Source organism: Heterocephalus glaber, unplaced genomic scaffold (genome assembly GCF_053883595.1).
Source record: "Heterocephalus glaber isolate CG9 unplaced genomic scaffold, H.glaber_assembly_v1.0 deba00001569, whole genome shotgun sequence".
Classification (NCBI taxonomy): Eukaryota; Metazoa; Chordata; class Mammalia; order Rodentia; family Bathyergidae; genus Heterocephalus; species Heterocephalus glaber.
The window spans coordinates 4,971,883-4,991,788 of NW_028258354.1; the positions used below are offsets into that span (position 1 = coordinate 4,971,883).

A 19,906-nucleotide genomic window follows, 5' to 3' on the forward strand; every position below is an offset into this window, starting at 1 on the left:
TTAACTCCTTTCATGCCAACTTAAATTTATCCTGGTCAAGAGAGTTTTCTTTAAACCACATGTATGCAAAAGGATTTACCAAAAGGTCTAGTTTTTAAACCTGAATTATTAAATTTAGTAAGTTTAGCCCATTTAATTATTCTGAACAATGTTACCTAGTTTTGAAATGCTTTGATGTATTCTCTGTGTACACAGGCCTGTCATGTCATAATAATTTCACCAAATATTATTTAAAACTAATGTTTTAAATGGTTTTATGTGTTTAAATAATAGATTCAATAGTATTTAGGTTTTTAAATAATAGAGCTAGGATGACTAATTAAGAAAAATATTTTGTTAATTCTTAAAGAATGTGTCAGAACAGCTTAGAAGTACCATTTATATATATTAACCACTCATCCAGCAGAAAATCAATAAGAACAAAAAAGAATTCTATCAGGATCTCATTATGACCTGGAACAGGGATGAAAATCCACTTCTTCTATAGCCATCAGCTATAGAAATGCACAACAAACCACTCTCGTTATAAGACAAAGGATGGTGAATGTGAAACTATTTGGATAAGTCTAAAACACGAGACCACAAAAGGAAACAGATTGAACAGTGATTTAAGCAAAGACTGTTATACCATAGTACACCACAATATAACAGCAAATTGTCTTTTGTTGTACAGTTGGAAATAAATTAATGTTACCTGAAATCTTTGTAGCTCCTTTTCATTTACAGTGTGCTTTTACATACAACAATGTGATTTGAATCCTGGGAGGCAGGCAGAATGGTCATTTTTACTTGCACTTTAAATGGGTTAAATAAGATCATCAATTTGAGAGGTGATAACATGAACTAAGTCTAACATGTATTGAAAAACAATACAAATTATTATTGTATAAATGGGGCTTGGAATCAAAATGACACATTTTATTAAATGTAATGTGCAAAATAAAATGAAGTGACCTCTATTCAAAAAAGGTACAAGACAAATATTATTTAAAAGGCTTTAGTAGTTATTTTCAATAAAAAGAAATCTGGTATTATAAAAATACATAAAATAGTCATGAATTTATACCATTAATTTACATAAGATATTTTTTGCATAAAACAAAGTTATAAAATACTTTAAAAGGTATTTTTATACGAAAGTTACTCCCAGTATAAAATTTTTATAGCTTTTTGTTATTTTGGTTCATCTGTATAAATAAGGCATTTTATCCTTTTAAAATTCATAACTCCACTTAAAAACATAGGATTCTTTCTCTTTTAAATAAAAGTCCACTTGAGGTAGTATGTTAAAGTTTTCTTTGATTTTATTCAGTCTATGTGTCCAACTCATAAGACTGAAAATTTGGAGTCCTGTAGTTTTCTAAGGTTTGTTCATAGGTACATGTGTGATTTTCTTCCTGAAAATCTGTCCTTTCTCTTTCATCTTCTGACTCAGAGTTCAAGTCAGGGGAAGAAGGAGTTTTTAAGTGAAAGGCTCTCGGCTGACAATCTGACGGCTGTCCAAAGCTTGAAAAAGCTTCTAAGTGAGATCTTCTCAGAGGCTTTCCAAATGTCCCTGAAAGGAAAAAAGACTTTGAGCACATGGGCCCTTTTGCTAACATACAAATCAACAAAGTACAGTGCAAATGAAAAAGCATTTTAGCCCATAAACATGACCAAGATTTTCTTACAAGTCCCCATTATGGTACTCAGGTCTTCGTGTATTTGTGCAATTGTACAATGCAACAAACGAATCTGCACTGCCTCTTATTTACAGCCACTGAATAAATGCATCCATTCTTTATCACTTCCCATGACCTACAGTAGTATGGATTGTTGTTTTAGGAAATTCCTGAAGTTCGCCAATATAAGTCCCTTCCTCCTCTCTAAATTCTCCTTTCAACTCTGGAATAATTCTCCACGAAGTGAGTCTGGATAATAACATTCAAGTAAACTGTGTCTGGATAGAGAAAGTTTATTTCAAAATAATCCTGTCTTTTCTTCTTTAACTGAAACAAAATAGTACTCAATTGATTCCAAGTCTTTCTCCAGCCCTGCAAAACATAGTTTTTTCAAGGAGAAATATAAATGATCATATTGTGACAAAACATAAAATCTCTTAAAAGCTTGGTAAAATAATTTAAAATTTTACATTTTATTAAAAAAAAAACACACACACACACACACACCAAGACAGGTTGTGGCTCATTTTCCCATACTGTTCCATTCAACGACAAGAGGATCTCAGTGCTTTGTCCCATTGTTCTCATGCACTAGACCAAAAAATCCACAATCTGATCTTGGTGCCAGCCAGCATCTAACACTACCCGCCTGGGCTTTAAGGCTCCGGAGGCCTCCTATGTCAAAGGTAGTCCTATGCCAAAGGTTGTCTGACTAAGCAGCTGTTGCTAGGTAGGATGTTGTTTTCCACCCTTCTAGCTGCGGGTTCAGTTAGAAGCCACCAGACACACTAAACCACAATCATGCAAAGCACACAATTCCACCCCAAATGCTGCTAGAGCCCAAAACCACTTTTTCCACATGGCTGACAAGCTCAGCTCCTAAGTCATTCCCCGAGCTCTTGTCTTTCTGATGCCACACATGGTGTTACCCAGAAGGCTCCCATGGCTCAGTTATAGATTGAATACATAATCAAGCAAAATCCCTCAGACTGTGCATTTAGAGGCATTTATATTAGGGTATCATAATAATGCCATTAAGAAAACTGTTTTCACCAGCTATTCAAAGCTCTTGCTGTTCCACATGCAACTTACAGCATGGGTCTGGAAACAAGGTACCTAACACCTTACTGAACTTACCCATGAAAGAATTACTTGAAGTAACTGATGCTGGCTCCAGATTCGTACTAAAATCTGAAGAGTTCTTGTTTAGACACAAATTTTTCATTGTAGGTCCTTCATTTTGAGAGTAACTGGAGTTCATGAGCTTCCTCACATGTGAAGGCCACCCCAGGTTACCGAGGCTCTGCTCACAGGACTCTTCTGTGGGATGAGAACATGGGTAGCAATCCTTTTTCTTTATGTAACTGGGCTCATAGTGATCCACTAAAGCTGTTCTTCGGTCAGCACTGCAACCTTTTAAAATTTGAGGGCCATATCAGAAAGAGCTGTAGTTAGCACTTCTATAAGTCTCTCTAGAAAACAGAACAGAACTCAGGCAAGAAAGCCACATACCTGCATGATAGGCTTCAAAAGGATCTGGGCCATACATGTTCCCCTTCAAATACACAGGGCCTGAAGATCCCAAAAAGGGACAGAGGAATGGATCTGTGGCAGCTTCCACATCAGCTTCACTGCTGTTGTCAATAACGCAGGTTCCTTTAAAACAAAACTCTGAGTCAATTCACGTGTTTTATTCAAGCACCATTCAAGTTTTCTAAAATTTTAGCATTTCCTATATTTATATATTTGGCAAGAATATAGTATAAAAGAGAAAACTTCAGAAGTTTATAGGCTTTTTTTTTGGTTTACTTTTGCATTAGCAATTGAGTAGATTTGGGACAGTTCACTAAAAGAGGACTTGCTTAACCACTGAGCTGGGTGTGTCACCCACACTGCTGGCTCAATTTAGTTTCTAAGGGAAACAGATATGTGTGTGTGTATCTTGCAGCTGAAGCAGCCAAAGCTTGAACCACAACTTTTGGCACTGTCTTTTTCCTCTGAAATGTCACAGAGGACCAGAATGAGGGACTAGCATTTGACCAATGACCTGTCAGTTCCTGGCTCAAGGATGAGTTCAGCAAAAAAAATCATCTCATGGGTTATTAAATCAAACAACACAAAGCAGAGATGTCCATTAGTGGTAGACACAGCAGTTCAAGGATAAACAGTTTCATTGAGGTTAGGGTTGTCATGATGGGCCATGTGCCTGGGAGGTAGAAAGTGATTGGTCAGGAGGTGGGTCACGGTCCAAAAGAGAAGGAGACATGCAGAAAGTGACTCAACAGTCCTGGTGGTCTCCAGAGCTGCTCTAGGAGCAGACCCATCTCTGGGCCTTGGATCCAGGCAGCTTGCCACTACTATGGCCCAGTCTCAACCTGGGAGGTTTTCACCGATGTCTTTTCAGTTAGCCCACTCATCTGAATGAGGTTGGTCTCTGCTCTTTGCCACCAAATGGGTCTAAACAGAATGCTCTCTTTTAGGCTCAGATCTTCTCTTTTATCTCTATACCCTCTATCACTGGTTTGCCAAGCACTTTGCAATTGTTTTGTAAGAGTTTGTCTCACGCATGTCTAAACGAAACTGAAAACACACACACGTCCCTCCCAACTGTGAAGTCTGGCATAGAGCAAATTCTCAATAAATGCTTTTGGCAAAAGATGGTAAAATGTTTGAAAACAACATCAATAGCATCTACTTCAGAGTTTTCTCTGTTGAGTTCATCTTCACAACCACCTAGAAAGGAAGCACCATGAATGCCCAAAGTCCACAGGGAATAGTCTTGGACCAAGCCTGCTCCTGCATTATGCTGCTTCCAACGCTACCCGTAAATCTACACAGCATTCAAAGAAAGCGGCAGGGTTAGATTTCTCTAAGAGAATCACTTTAAATCATGTGATTTTTGAGACGATGCATTACACTACTTAAACGACAAACATCATTTAAGGAAGGAGGACAGGCCAGTCCAAAGAGCATTTACAATGTATAGGAAATATTACATTGTATGAAGAAATTAAATTTTATCTTACATAGTGGTTTTCTTTTATTGTCAGAAAAAAGACTTTTTTCTATTATTTAAGAGGATAGGTAACTATGTAATTTCAGCCTGTTTATTGGTCTTGGGCCAGGTCCTAAATATTAGTGCATCAATTTCTGGCAAAAATTATTATTACATCTGAATCTTTCACCATATGATTTCAAAATAACTATAGCCCACAGTCTTCTTAAACACTTACCAGTACTGTCATGTTGTGGTAGGAAAAATCCGCCTCCTGAAGCAGTGATGAACTGGTGGTGGCTTCCACTTTCTGAGGAGATGTACCCATCCTGCCTATCAGCTAATGTTCCCTGAGATGACAAATAACTGGGGATATCGGCTGGTAAGTTGGTCTCATCTGTAATCAATCAACAGTATTGTCTCAACCAAGAATGACAGGCACTGTCCCACAGCCTTCCCAGGTGAACAGTACGTACTGGTTTCTGTGCTAATCACTTAAGGAAGATGTATTACGGCAAAGCCAGCCTGATGTCTGCGTACAGGAAAGGCAAATCAGGGCTTTAAAGTACAAGCTGATTTTTTACATTATCACTCACCAAATTTCAGATGCCACTCCCATTTCAGAAACAAATGTTTAAAAATATAAAGGCTCAAGAATTTTCATAGATGAGTACTTACACCCTTGAGTTAAACATGATTTCACTGACAGTTTGCACAGATTAGTTCCATCATAGCCCCTTCCTTTATTCAGAGCTAAAGTCCTCCCTAGGTAAACCTGCCCAGGACCCGGCTGCATAATCACTGCAGAGTAACCTTGTAACTCAAGGGCAACTCCTGTTTCCTTACTGCCTGGTAAAGGAGTTAGATTACTTCACCCTGTGATTTGGATTTATCTCACAGCCAATAGGATGTGCTGATGAGGTTTTAACAAAAAGTATTAATCTTTAAATATCAGCTTTATTTCAAGCTGGCATGTTATTTTTAGCTAAGTGTATTTCTACAGCTTGAAACAAATGAGTCACCCTTCTGAGATGGGCTCAGGCTGCGAGACACACACATTCCTGAAGAAAATGACTGTGGAACCACAAATACACATGACTGCCGCATACCGTGCCAAGCTTCTGTTTACACACCTGTGTTGGTAATGCTGCAATCCTCATTCCTCCGCCTTGTGTGGTAGATGATGACCACCCACACGAGCGACGTGCCCACCACACAGCAGACCACAGCTATGATCACAACACCCACAGTGGCCCAGCCGTCATCATCTAAAGACGGGGCAGTCATCTGAGGAGAGTCACAGGTAGGAGTAGGGATCACACTGAGGCGCACGTTGCCTCTCTCTGTGCCAAGGGTATTGGACATTTCGCATGTGTATTTGCCAGCATCACTGACATCCGAGTCCACGATAATCAGCAGCTGGTTTCCAGCTGCAAAGAAGTGCCTTTCAGTCACCACCAAAGGGCTGTCATCCTTGGTCCAGTTCAACCTGGGGGGAGGGCTCCCTCCGGCAATGCACTGCAGGACGGCCGTTTCTCCCTTGGTCACAGTTCGGTCTAACAGAGGCCGCAAGAAGGATGGGGTTTCTGAAATGACAACTTATGTTTTTAATTTTCTCAATGAAATCTGGTTTCCATATGATAAGATTAGCACTTTGCATTTATTCAAATTGCAGCCTCCAATTTTGTGCTCCCAGAACTTACTAGATATGCTCCTTCAGTGCCTAAAAACAACACAACCTTCGGGATTTCATCATTCTGCTGTCATTTACTCATAACAGCAGGCATAACAGCTATTTTTATCTCAACTTCTCTCACTCTTAGGTTAGGGAATTGATAGTAGAGGATAAAACACTTTTAAAAACAGAAAATGTTGGACATAGTTGTGCACATCTGTAATCCCAGCACTCTGGGAAGCTCAGGGCAGGAGGCTTACAAGTTTGAGCCCTGCCAGGGCAACTTAATTAGTGAGTCCCTGTCTCAAAGCAAAACAAAACAAAACACAGAAAATGTATAAAATAATTTCAAGCACAAGACTGTGTTCATGGATGGAAAGGTTAAGAATGTTTCTTTTCAAAAAATTTTATTTATTCTGGTACAAATTAAGAGAAGTAAGTGGTTGAAACAATTTTTGTTTTATTTCTTTTTGCACTGCTGGGATGGAACCTAGGGCCTCAAACATCCCAGGTAAGCACTCCACCACTGAGTCACATCCCGAACCTCTAAATGCTTACCTTCTAAAGTGAAACCTTCCAGTGCCAGGTCTGTATTAACATTCTGAAACTAATTTACCTTTCTTATTTGGGATCTTAATAGGTTCCTTTAACTCTCTCAGGAACATATGAATGATAAATGTGTTCACAATTTTAAGAGGCATTTGTTCATGTAAAAGATAAAAAAGAGCTCTGATTCTCAGGGTGGGATGGAAGGCTGAGAAAAGAGAACAACAAATCCTTCCCAATATGGTCACACACTTAACTTCCTGTAGGTTCTCTACAGTGTTAAGCTTGTGAAGACTGCATGACCATGATGTGCAGAGCAGAGGAGGATAATCCCCACAAAAAGGAAAGCCATCAAAGCTTTTACCTTCCCTTCTCCTTGAAACACAGGGGGCAGATTTATCTCCCTGGCTGCAGACTTGAGGTCTAACATGCTGCAACTTCAGAAGACAGGTGCATTCAGCGTGGTATGGCCACAGACAGCTCCCTGACCTCAAAGCTTCTAAGAAACCATTTGTTCTTTCTGGGAAAGAGCAGTGTCCTATCGATCTTCACCTGTCCCCCTCACTACTTCTAGCACTGAGAGCCTTTAAATGAGCCAGTATCTTCAAAACTGACTCATTCTACCAAGTCTTAAGAAATCCTCTTACCTAGCACAGTCAGAGTTGCATTTGCAGAAATGCTTCCTGCACTGTTCTGCGCTGTGCAGCTATATACCCCGATGTCTTCTATCTTCACATCCACAATAAAGAACACATCATCCTCGGGCATCACGTGCATGCGTCTCTCCCTTGCGGCTGGGAAGTCTGTGCCCCCATCCTTTTGCCAGGCTATCTGTGGGGCTGGGTGTCCCATGGCAGCACATTCCAAGCGTGCCATGGCCCCAGCACGGATGGTCAGGTCCATGGGTGTCTTGGTGAATGAGGGAAGCACTGAAATCACAAAAGTAATGCAGGCACATGTCATATGGTGTTTCAAGGATTCACTTGATTCCTTTCCCATCATTATCACCTTTTCTTTAAAAGTATTTACAAATGTCCCTGACAAAGGTAAAGCAGCGGTTATTTATAATTTCAAGATATGGAAACTAAAGTTGAAATGGAAGGATGAAGTAACTCACCTAGGGTTACACAGGTATAGAAATGAATCAGGATTAAATGCAAGTCATCTGGCCCTCAGACTAAAAGTCATTCTGCTATCTTCTGGCCACTTTTTAGTTTACTCAATAATTATCTGTGAGCTCATGGGCAAATCAACTAATCTCTTTGTTCCCTGAGAATTCCCTTTATTGTTTTTTCTAAGTCCTTCCCAGAGGCTCTAACATTTTATAGTTTCAGGATGTGTTTGGTCCTACAATTTCAACTCGAATCTGTTCAGTGTGCCAGACCTCAGTAATCACTGGCTTAGATACAAAGAGCCAAGAGTATTAATTTCATGGAGTAAGAGGTAGAAAGGAAGATAGAGAGAGAAAGGAAGATAGGTGGGAAGCTATGAGAAGGACAGGGTTAGGAATGAGGCAGAGACAGAGACAGAGACAGAACCAGTGCTTTGTTTCTAAACATCATCCCCAAATGCAAAAGGGAAAGGTGTATCACATACTATTTACTGTAAGCTTGGCTTTGATGGAATAGGATGAACCAAAGTGATTGGAGATGACACACTGATATTTCCCTTCACTGGCAAATTCTACACTGCGCAGCCGCAGAATGGTGGTGTACTCCATCACTTCGCCACCCTGGGCCCGGAGGTGTGCATAATTTTCCATCTCAGCATCATGCAGGAGTTCATTGTCTTTTTTCCAAGCAAAAGTCATTGGGGAATCACTGCTACTGGCAGCTGAGCAGATGAAACTCAAATTAGAGCCTTTTATTGCCGACTGAGTTTCTGGCTGAACCGTGATCTGGGGTTTGGGAAAATCATCTGTTCAAAATGGAGAGGAGGAAAGAAAACAACATGAATGCTCAAGAGTCCAAGTGCTGCTCACATCTGAGCTCTAAGGAATGCAAAACAAACAGCAGCTCAGGTCTGACCCTAAGCTGATGTTGTGCAGACCGATGAGTAGTCCTGTGTTGAAAGGATACTCTGGAAGAGTGTTCAGAAAGTCATTTACTGGTGTCAGGTAGAGACAGATATCTATTTATCTACCACTGTTACCTGAGAGAAGAGTCTTACCTTGAAACTATCAGAAAACCCATCATTTATTCCAAAAGTCTTGTGCTTTGCATCAGTGTAAGAAGGCAGTTAAGAAATCACAGGGGAAGTCAAACAATATGTAAACTTGAGTGATTCATCATGCTAACAGGTGGACTGCAATGAAGTGATTATTTCAAAAGAGCCAGTACAGGTGGGTATGGTGGCACATGCCTGTAACCTGGCATTCAGGAAGCTGAGACAAGGAGAATGTAAATTTGAGGCCCGCCTAGGCAACTCATCAAGATCCAGTCTCAAAAGGAGAGAGCCAATAGAGGATTTCTAATGTTCTCAGCATAAGAAATGATATGTATCTGAGGTGATAAATGGTCCAGTTACCCTGATCTGATCATTACACGCTACAGCCATGCACTGAAAAGTCACACTGCATCCCATAAATATGCATGATTACTATGTGTTAATTAAAATTAGGAATTTTTTTTAAAAAAGAAAGAAAGCAGTTAAACTTCCAGGCTCATGGACCATCTTTGAGTGCTACCATCAGAAACCGCAATTTCTCCCATGTTCTCCACAAATAAGAAACAACAGAATTCAGAAACCAAACATCAATCATAATGATCAGTATCACCAAAGAAAGCAATTAACACCCCATTTACCATAAACAGAGCCAATGTTAAAAAGCAGTAATTTAGGTAGAGCCAAAAAAAAGAAATCTTCTAGTGAAGAGAAAAGCATCTCCAAGTCGCACTGTGAGACACTGGCTCCAGCCAGGAGTTTGGAGCAGCCAATCAATCATGTCGCTCTGCTGCCCTGTCAAAGCTACATTATAATTAGAGCTGAGCAACTCTTTCATTCCAAACAGTTATTTTTAGTTCTCTCTTACTTTTCGGAAAAGCTACCTCTTTTGAGAACTTCAGTTTCTCAGAGATGTTCTAAACCAGACAGAAACATCTCAGATTTACCAACGTGTATATTCTTTGGGGGGTCTGAAAAGTAATTTTTATGCATGTGAATGAGCAAGGGGGGGGCCCTCTGATAACTCCAATGCTAATTTTCAATGTGATGTCTGCAGGTTGTAAGCAAGGCAGTTAGTTTCATCTTATGTACCATTATTCTGAAATTCTCATCTTATAAATCAATGTCCAGATTCAGATTCAAAAAAATTATGACAATATATATTTGTCTCAAAGTAAGAGGAGTTCATATCTTGGCACTAGAGAACTGTAAAACAGGGACCATGGGAAAGGAACATCTCAGGCCCTTACGGATGAATGCCAAAAGCTTATTCGCATCCAAAAGCTACATCAGAGGTTTTATTTCCAGAAACTGCTGGCACTACTTAATGCTGCAACCTAAAAAAGAAAATACTGTAGGCCAAGCAGCGTTGAGTACATTCTTAAATGCCAATGTAAAATATGGTTCTATAATACCTTCACACATAGGCTTAAATTTAAGTAAATTTTGATTTCATGTTTTATATCCATATTTGTTTTTATAACAGTTTCCCTGGTAACTAATAGTAAACAGCAATATAATGTAATAGACAAAAAAACTGGATCAGAGATGGAAACTTAACAATTTTAATCAAGATCTGCCACTAGCTAGCTGTGTGAAGTCTGGGTAAGAAGACTTCTAATGCTGAAATCCTTGGGTGCTAAATAATAGACTTTAGAATTATTTATAACAGATACAAATTTGCTGTTACTTGTAACGGTTTTCCCAACCAATGGCTCATTTTTCAGCAGCCCATAAATCCTTAGCTACTTAACTTTCTTTTTCCTATGAGCCTCTCAACAAGCACTAGAGTGGAGGAGGAAGCAGTTAAGAAACTTCCAGGCTCACGGACCACCTTTGAATACCACTATCAGGAACTGCAATTTTTCCTGTTTTCCACAATTAAGGAGCAGCAAAACTAAGAAAACAAGCATCAAACCTAAAAATCAAAATCAACAAAGACAGCAATTAACTCCCCATCTACTGAAAAAAAGAGCAATACATATTAAAAATGAGTAGCAGAGCCTCCACTGCATGGATGCAGAGACTATAAGATTTTGGAAATTTCAGTGAAATGTCCTCTAGTTCTCCCAAGATCCAATTTCATTCTCTTTCCACCAAACCACTCTGATGCCAAAACAAAGAAGTTTTAGAGAACTCTCTTTCCCATCTGTAAAATTCGAATAATCAGCAAGCTATAGATCCATTTTCATCTATCTCAGCAGAAAAGAAAGATTTATTAAGAGAACATATGTCTGTTCAAAACCATTCTTTGGACAAATAGGATGAAAAAAAAGAATGAAAAAAATCAAGGGCAATACTTATACTCACCACACACAAAGCCATCTGGGCTAATGGCAAAAATACTTCTTCCTTTTAGCAGCTGAGGATGGGCACAACTGGCATTCACAAAGCTCTGAAAGTTGTTCTCTGCCACCCACTGTGGGAGCCATTTTAGTTGGCAATCACACAAAAGGCTTGATGTATTTAAGTGCCTGAGGAGAGTAATTATGTTCAATTTATTTAGTATGAAATGCAGATTTCTACAAGTAAACTAAAGTAAATATTAACAAAGCAATGAATTTAGAAATGGTTATAAATATTCTGAAGTCCATTTTAAATGTAAGCAATGTACCTAGTATGTTTTCATTACTATTACTGTTGATGTTCTTGCCTTACTGGGGCAGAAGGCTAACATATCAAAATTCCTGACTTCTAAAATATTGCTACTATTTTTAGGGACCTTACTATATTTTGATCCCACAAATTTAAGTTGCAAATTCAAAACAGAAAGAAAAAGAAACTCCATGCTACAACAAAGGGAACGAACACCCAACTCCTTTTGTTTTCTAGTATAAAAATTAAGTAAAGTTAAATTGTGCTAGACACTTTTTTTAGACACATAATCTAAGGTGACACACTATATTACAGTTTTCCCTTCTATCCTTATTTGGAACTCTTGGAAGGAAAAGAAAAAACTTACAGTTGTTGAAGCTTCTTCATTTGTGAAAATGCATTGCCTTGTAAAGACATAATGGCATTGTCACTCAGGTCTCTGAAAAATAGCCAAGTCAGACACATCAGAGAACACTACGGTCGTTCTGTGTCTTCAGGCAAAGTTTGGGCCACACTGCCCACTCCATTCACCAAGCAAATGCTCAAAGTGCTGAAATACATGAATGTGGCAGGCACCTCCAGGAAGCATCCGTCACAAAGCTTGGATTGAGGACCAAGGATATTTGCCTCAGAGATAGATTCTGTTGAGTGTCATTTTTGTTACACTTACAGGTTACTTGACTCCTAAGGGTCCAAGCTATTCTGCTATATTGTTTTAGTATATTTCTCATTACTAAATTAGTAACTACTGCTTAAATAAACAAATAACATTTCTCATGTGTTCTTTAAATCAATATCCATAGAACATTTTCTATAAAATGCACTCTGTTAAGTGAGTTATGTGTTACTGCATTTATCCCTAGAGCAGCCCAAAAGAAGATGGCATTGCATGTAGTTCAGCATGAAAGGGGAAAGTTAGAGCTGAATCAGTTTTAAAACCTATGCTTTTAACCACCAGCATAATTCTGCCACACACAGTTCACTAAAATAAAGGCAGTAAGATGTTCAGGCAAGATATGATTCTTAAAAGAAACACTCCAAACGGGCCATTTTACAAATAAAAGAATATTCCGGGCTGATTTTCTTTTTAACCAGTACTTATAAGCAGATTAAAGTACTAGCCACAGTGGTTGCTATTGTTTCTTTACAGAGGTCAAAATATACAAAAGGGATTTTTGAATGAGACAAGTAGCAACAGGAGACAGATGCCAAACATGGGTAGGGAAAGAAGCTAGGCGAGTAAAGGAAGGTTAAAGAAAAACGAAATGGAGGTTTACAGTCCACTGAGCCACTATTTTCACTTTCCCAAAAATGCAAGGGGCCAGATGACAAACCCTCTGGCTAGTTTTCCTTTGAAAATCATCTGTTTCAATAAGTACAGCAATACTGGCCCACCCTTCCAAAATAGCTTTGCAGAATTAAAGTACTACTACAATTTTCTCTGCTGTACCATCAGGTCTGGCGATCCAAATCTTCCTCAAACTAACTGGTGCAGTCAGAAGATGACTACCAGGTGATTTATAGATAACATCTAAATCTTCACTCTCAATACAAAGTGCAAAGGAAACAGCAAACCATATGTGTATTTTAAATGATAACTTCTTTTGTTCAAGTTAAAAGACATTACAACTTTTGACCACAAGCATTCCTTAAGAGTACAAGCAGATACATATATTACTTTATAATTTTACTATACAAGTATAAAATATACACCGATGGTTGGTTTGTTGGTTCAATTAGTCAAAACACAGAGTTCAGGCAAGTTTGTGCTCCTCCTGACATCTGCTAGCTTTCCTTTCCCACTGAGTGAAAATCTTGAAGCCCTAAGTCTCATTTTAGATATACGTGCCAGGAGTTCCTCTTTAGGGGCAGAGATTGGTCTGGCAAGAGCTACAGTGAGGCAGGGACTCCATGAAGACAGAGGCAGCTCTGCCTTGAGTCCTATTTCTGCCGGTACGATAGTCAGTAACTGATGGGTCAGTGACAAAGAAGAACGATGGTGGTGGTGGTGGTGGTGGTGGTGGTGATGATGGGGTTGTTCATTTTATATTAAGCACCAGCAACAAAAATTCTCAATATAGTGTTTAAGCCTTCCAATGTCACTCTTCAGGATTGTGAGGAGTTGTCTAACAATGAATTACAGCAATGTACTTAAATGCACAGGTAAATATATACATATAAACTTCGATACAGATAGGTAGTTCAATAGGGAAATAGGTAGGCAAATAGGTAGACACATACACAGATACAGAAATAGATGGCTGGTAGATGTGTAAATGTATTTTATGCTACCACCAGGAGAATGCCAACAAAATTACATTCTAGCTTGTTTTATCTTTCTTGACACATGACTAGACATCCATTTTAGACTACCTCTAGGGTAACTAAATCCCAGCTACTCACAGATATTCTAATGCATCCAAACCAGTGAAGGCTTTTTTGGTAATAGATCGAATCCGATTTCCCTGAAGTGTTCTAGGGAGAAAAAAGAACAACAATAACATATTGGAACAGTTAATTTAAAAGAAGCCATTTTGGGAGTGGAACACTTACTAAAGGAATGGCTTTTTTAATCATTTGTGAACAATTCCGTTTTCTCCAATTCAACATTTGTAAAAATGTAGCCTTGCCATTTACTTTTAATATAGTTCAACATGGTTTTCAAAGAATTCAACAGAGAACTTGGCAAAAATGGTATGCATGAGTTGTTCTGATGGTTACATTAAAACACTGTTTTTCAGTCTTTTTAGGAGCAGACTGATCCATTTCCTTATATTTCAAGGGAAGTATTTCCGGCAAAGCAAGTTATTAGTGGAGGTTTGCTCCTTCTCCTTCTCATCTGGGGGTACCTTTATCAGCAGCTTAAAATATAATATGGCCATCTGTAAGACCTTTTTAAAGCTAAATACAAAATGTTTTTATCCTACATTCCTGGAGCCTACTGCAGCATTATCAATGGACGATGGATTACTTCACCTCAAAGTGGCTGTGAGCAGTGTGCAATGCTGAGGTTTTCACAATGTTCAAGTTTATAAGTGCATTCATTTTAACACAGTGATAATTCCCCAAATCTAACCACTCAAAATAATCTAAAGTTCTTATTTAGTTACTAAAATAAGGTATATATACTTAAGTGTTTAATTGTCTTCCTTTTATCCAAGAAGAAAAGCCAATTAATACACATATATTTTATGCAACAGCATTCATTTAGGGGAAATGATAAAGGCGGCAATCAGATTGATTACACATCTACTTCTAATCTCTTTATGATATCAATTTATGGAGTTAACTTCATGTTAGACAAAAATTTTAAGTCAAAGAGTGAGCCCAATTATAAGGCAAATTGTACTCACAGCCATCTCAGTTTGTCAAGCCCAGAGAAAGCACCATTCATGTCTTCAATAGTCCATGAAATTTCATTGTTCTTCAGATCCCTAATTTAAAACAGCATTCTCTTTAGCGATATGCTTCAGAAACTTAAGATCTCCATCCAGGTGGCATGTCAATTGTAACAAATTCTTCGTAATTCCCCCTATCATCTCCACGCCTTTCAAAGTAATAAACTCAGCTTTTTACCATCCCTCTAACATTGCTCTCTTCCCTTAACAACATTTAAAGTTTTTGCCCCAAATCAAGACAGTGGACTTTGGCCCTGTTAATCCTTCTATCATATAATGCCCACAACAGGTCATAGAGCACCAATTTCCGGCAGTGTGAAAAATCAAAAGCCCATTGCACAATTAATTCAACCCTCTTCTCTCACTTAGGACAGACAACAGGTTGTGGAAATGACTGATAAACAAGGATCTTCCTTCACCGCTTTTTGTGTATCTTCTTGCTCTCGCTATTTTTAAAATCTGTACTGTATAAAGAAAAAGCAGTGGATTTCAAATTGTTTCCATCTTAAGCAGTTACTAACTTCCGGGAGATCCTGAGAAGGCTAAGAAGGATAATCATCCAGACAATCAGATTACTGTCTTTTGTAATCCCTTTAAGAAACACATATGGATGAAATGGATCCATTTTAATCAAACTGTTCTGGGAAAGATTAAGACCCTACTTTTGAGGCTATACACATTTCCTTGACAACAAAGAAAAGCTGCTAGGAGAAAAGTGGGCACATTTAGGAACCAATTAGGTTCGTGTACTAAGAGCAAAATGTGTAACTTACAAAGTCCTTAAACTGGAAAGCCCCCGGAAGGCACAATCAGCAATGTAGCTGACTTTGTTGTTCCCAATGTGCAGTGCATTTAGTAAGCTTAGGCCAAGGAAGCTTGAGTCATCCAACCTCGATAACTGGTTGAAAGTTAGGTCCCTGTAAAGAAAAAAGAAATTTAAAAAATAGCCTTTGTTTTTCCATTTAACACAATGATTTGTTTTCAAAAAGCCAGGTAATAAATGTAACTACCATAATCCTCACTTTAGAATTCTGCCTTTAACAATACTCTAGTAAACATTATTTCTAATCTGAGTAATGAAAAAAAATTAACTATGAGTACTTTTGCCAATGTGCCACCAACTGAAACATCAGAGTGGGCTTCAACTTATCACAACAGAAGTACGTGAGGTTGCATGTGAAGAAAACTGTCACCTTGGAAACTTTGTTAGGAAAATTTCACAGATCAGTGGTAAGAAGCTCATGCTCTGGCATGATCCCTGCTTGTCAATCTGAAGAGAATAAAAGGCAACTCACAGCTCGCTGAGTTTCTGGCAGAACTCCCAGGCATCAGGGCTGATCCTGTTGATGGCATTCTGGCTGAGGTGGAGTTCCTGCAGCATCAGCAAGCCATAAAGCCAACCCTTGGTAATCTCTGTTAGGTTGTTATGGTCCAGCTGCCTACATTCACAATAAGAATCAAAGGGAGGATCCAGAGTTCATTATCTAGTCTCTTCAAAGGGGACATACGATTACAACCTATTACATTTTCCTATTGTTACTAGATATTTGGCTTTTGCTATATGAAAACATCAGCAAAAAATACTATATACAGTCTTATAAAATTTATATGCTTATAAACTCTCAATTGGTTTATCTGAAATAAAACTCAACACTAAATTATAAATAAGATTGCATATTATGAGATAAGCATAGGATTTCAAATAAGAGCTACTGCATGAAAGTTCACTGAGCATTCTACGATCACATTGCCTGAATGGGAACCATGATAACCCACTTACAAGATTTCCATGTTGCTCAGCCCCCAAAAAGCTCCATCCATCAGTTTTGTTACTCCATTTCTTTGCATCTTCAGAGATTTCAGAGCACCAAGCCCTTGGAAAGTGAGTCCATCTACATTTTTAATCTTGTTTCGGTTTAGTTCACTGCATTGGATATTACAATTAAACAGTTAGCTTATTTGACCATTAAATTCTAGAGGTAGTAATCAAATGTGCCATTACTACAATATATTTAACCTAGTCAGTACTAAATTATTAGAATATTTTAAATTTTGAAACATTATTATTGAGAATATTAATTTGTTAGCAGCTAAGTAAATTTCTTTCTGAAATGTGATGCATTTTTGGAATGACAAAATATTGGAAGTAGATTGCACTTTAATTTCTACATCATTATCCACTCAGGATAAAAGGAAACAAATAATATTTGTGTTTACATGATCAGGATGAGGACATTAAACACTACACTAAAACAGGAGGTCAATTCAAGAGCACAGCAATCAGGAGTATCCTGCTCAATCTGCTTAAAAAGTTATCTTTTGTGACTCTTTTTTAGGTTGAATGCTTTCTTGTACGCAGTAGTTGTCAACCTTGTCTGAATACTGGAACCACCTGGAGAGCCTAGATCCTACTATTACTGAAGCCTAGATCCTACTCCCAGAGGTTTTAATGTAATTGGTCTAGGGTGTGGCCTGGATGCTGGGATTTTTAAAAGCTCCCCAAGTCTCTGTAATGTACAGTGGGCAAAGTTGAAAACCACTATTGTGGGAGCCTGTTCACAGATCATTCCACCATTATTAACAACACAGTTCTCCACAGCTACTTAAGCTATCAGAGCCTCCCTGGGCTGTTGGTATTCTTCTCATAAACTGCAGCTGTTGAGAGCCCCTGTGATTCCTTCAGTGCCACAATGGCACCTTTGCAAGGGGGTCATTCAATGATAACATTGCTCTAGCTTTTCTAGTAACAATCTAACTTGTCATGTAAGACAGCAGCTGGTAGCTCTTTTCAATGAGGAAATTCTGCAACTCCAGCTCTCAAAGGAAAGGCAGCTACATGCTTGTTTCTAAGCTCCTTTTGTCACATTGTGGACTTCAGTACACAGATACCAAGGGTTTGGAGGAAATGATGACATTTGACTCACAGGTACTGCAGCTGGGATAGCTTAAACATCTTGGGTGGGACAGTTGAGATCCGGTTCCTGTTCAGCTTCAACACCAGGAGAGTACTGGCCAAGTTGTCAAAGTACCCAGGTTCCATGGATGTGACTCTGTTGCTGTTGATATACCTATTGAAAGTTTCAAGGTGAGCTGTTTCCTTTCTTTCTTTTTTTTGAAACGTTAAAGTGTATAGAGTCTCCAGAGACTCTATTATGGAGTCTCCTCAGACTTAACCAATGGGCACTTAAAATCTTTCCTTTTAAATCCTTGAGGAGAAATGTTGTTTAACAGTCAAATAGGGGGTGCAGAACCCAGACTTAGCATGTGGGAGGCCCTCAGTTCAATCTCCTACATCAGAAACAGAAAATAAAAAGATTCACACACACTGCGGGCCAAAGATTGATTGGGACTTTTGAAAGTTAGAAAAATTTGTTATGGATACATATCTACTTTCTGTGAAATTTGTTATTTAAAAAACACAGCAATGGTTTCCTCTTATTTTTTTTTAAAGAAGCACTTTCACACCACATAGTTTTTTTTTGGTACCGGAGATTGAACTCGGGTCCTTGTGCTTGTGCAGCAGGCGGCGAAACCACTGAGCTAAATCCACACCACATAGTTTTTTTAGGCAAAGAATATCTAATTGTTTGTAATCCATAAATGTAGAGATTTTGATTTTTCAGGATTATAACAAATTTTAAGTGAAAATGAAAGTTACATTTGTGAATCACCAGCAGAAAAATAGGAGAATTATATCTTAAAGTTTTTTTTCCCCTTTGATTGTAACATAATATATTTTCATTAGAGGTGACAATTTCTGGTAAAGAAAACTACACTTACAGATACTTGAGTTGAAGGGGTGGAAATGTGGTTTTAAGTTTTGAAATGTTATTGCTGCTCAAGTCCAAAGTTTCAAGGGACTGAAATTGTTTCAGATGATCGGATAATATCTCAGCAATCCTGTTTCCAGCCCTGGAATTAAAGACATCACAGATAACAGGTTTTATGTAACAACAAATTGAAAGGAGAAAAATATTTTTTATTCCTAACTTGTTCTTAAGAAATATGAAAAACTGATCTAAATAGTATTTTTATTAATTTTATTGGCACATTTTAGGTATACGGTATAATGACATTCACCACTGGAAATTTGTACCTTTATATAATATATCTTGGTTCTTATTTTTTCCCCATTCCTTGCCCTCCCTTCAACCCCTCCACCCCTCCCTATTTACAAAGACATTGTTTCCATTTTTTTCCTTTCCTCATATTAATTCCATTCCCTTCTTTCCTTTCCCCTACCCCTCCCACTCCCCCTTCCCCTTTGCCCCTTTTCTTCCTATTTCACATTATCTATTATACCTTTTAGTCCTTACTTTCAGTTTTTCATACTAGAGAAACTATTCGGTATTTAAATAGTATTTTAAAAAGTTAAGTAGCGATACCATGTCTACTTTAATTTATGTACTGAGTCATAAATGGTATTAAAATATATAAAAACCACCATACACAAATATGAGATCTAATTTAGAAGTCGTTATCTAAATTCTATGTACTTAAAACCAACTGATTGTTGATGCTATTTTTTAGTAGTGCTTCTTTTTATTAAATAGTAAGTGAAATGTCTCCCACCAAGTAGGCAGACCAGGTACTAACACAATAATTCCCTATTTCTTTTCTTGATTCCTAATCTAATTCTTCTCTTGAAAAGTACTCAAACTACAGGTGTCAATGAACTTCAAATACTCATCAGACAGGGCTTGTTTAGAGCCATCCTAGAGAGAGAATGTTTTGTTTTAGCAATAGTAATATTCATTGCATTGCCAGAGGCTTCTGTATCAGTGGTGAAGCTCCAAGGCTTTTAATATTTTTTAAGTATTATACAAGAGCACACCAGCCTAAATAATCCCTGGGCACAGCTAGATGAAGACTT

The 19,906-nt window shown here is 38.1% G+C and overlaps 1 protein-coding gene across 2 annotated transcripts in view; it reads right to left on the reverse strand.

The window, feature by feature from the left end:
- Positions 1-592: 592 nt before the first annotated feature.
- Lrig3 (leucine rich repeats and immunoglobulin like domains 3) overlaps positions 593-19,906 on the reverse strand; it is a 47,402-nt gene continuing 28,088 nt past the window's right edge. Inside the window, exons 4-19 of one of the 2 annotated variants that reach the window (XM_004861155.4) lie at positions 18,814-18,945; positions 17,958-18,101; positions 16,814-16,957; positions 16,329-16,472; positions 15,807-15,950; positions 14,989-15,069; positions 14,039-14,110; positions 12,003-12,074; positions 11,351-11,514; positions 8,474-8,794; positions 7,525-7,806; positions 5,790-6,242; positions 4,895-5,053; positions 3,174-3,317; positions 2,799-3,074; positions 593-1,555 (exon numbers count right to left, since the gene is read on the reverse strand). In XM_004861155.4, coding sequence (XP_004861212.1) covers positions 1,314-1,555; positions 2,799-3,074; positions 3,174-3,317; positions 4,895-5,053; positions 5,790-6,242; positions 7,525-7,806; positions 8,474-8,794; positions 11,351-11,514; positions 12,003-12,074; positions 14,039-14,110; positions 14,989-15,069; positions 15,807-15,950; positions 16,329-16,472; positions 16,814-16,957; positions 17,958-18,101; positions 18,814-18,945 — 2,974 coding nt within the window. In that variant the 3' untranslated portion in view covers positions 593-1,313. The remainder of the gene's footprint in view (positions 1,556-2,798; positions 3,075-3,173; positions 3,318-4,894; positions 5,054-5,789; positions 6,243-7,524; positions 7,807-8,473; positions 8,795-11,350; positions 11,515-12,002; positions 12,075-14,038; positions 14,111-14,988; positions 15,070-15,806; positions 15,951-16,328; positions 16,473-16,813; positions 16,958-17,957; positions 18,102-18,813; positions 18,946-19,906) is intronic. The other variant, XM_021241417.2, reaches the window with a different exon arrangement.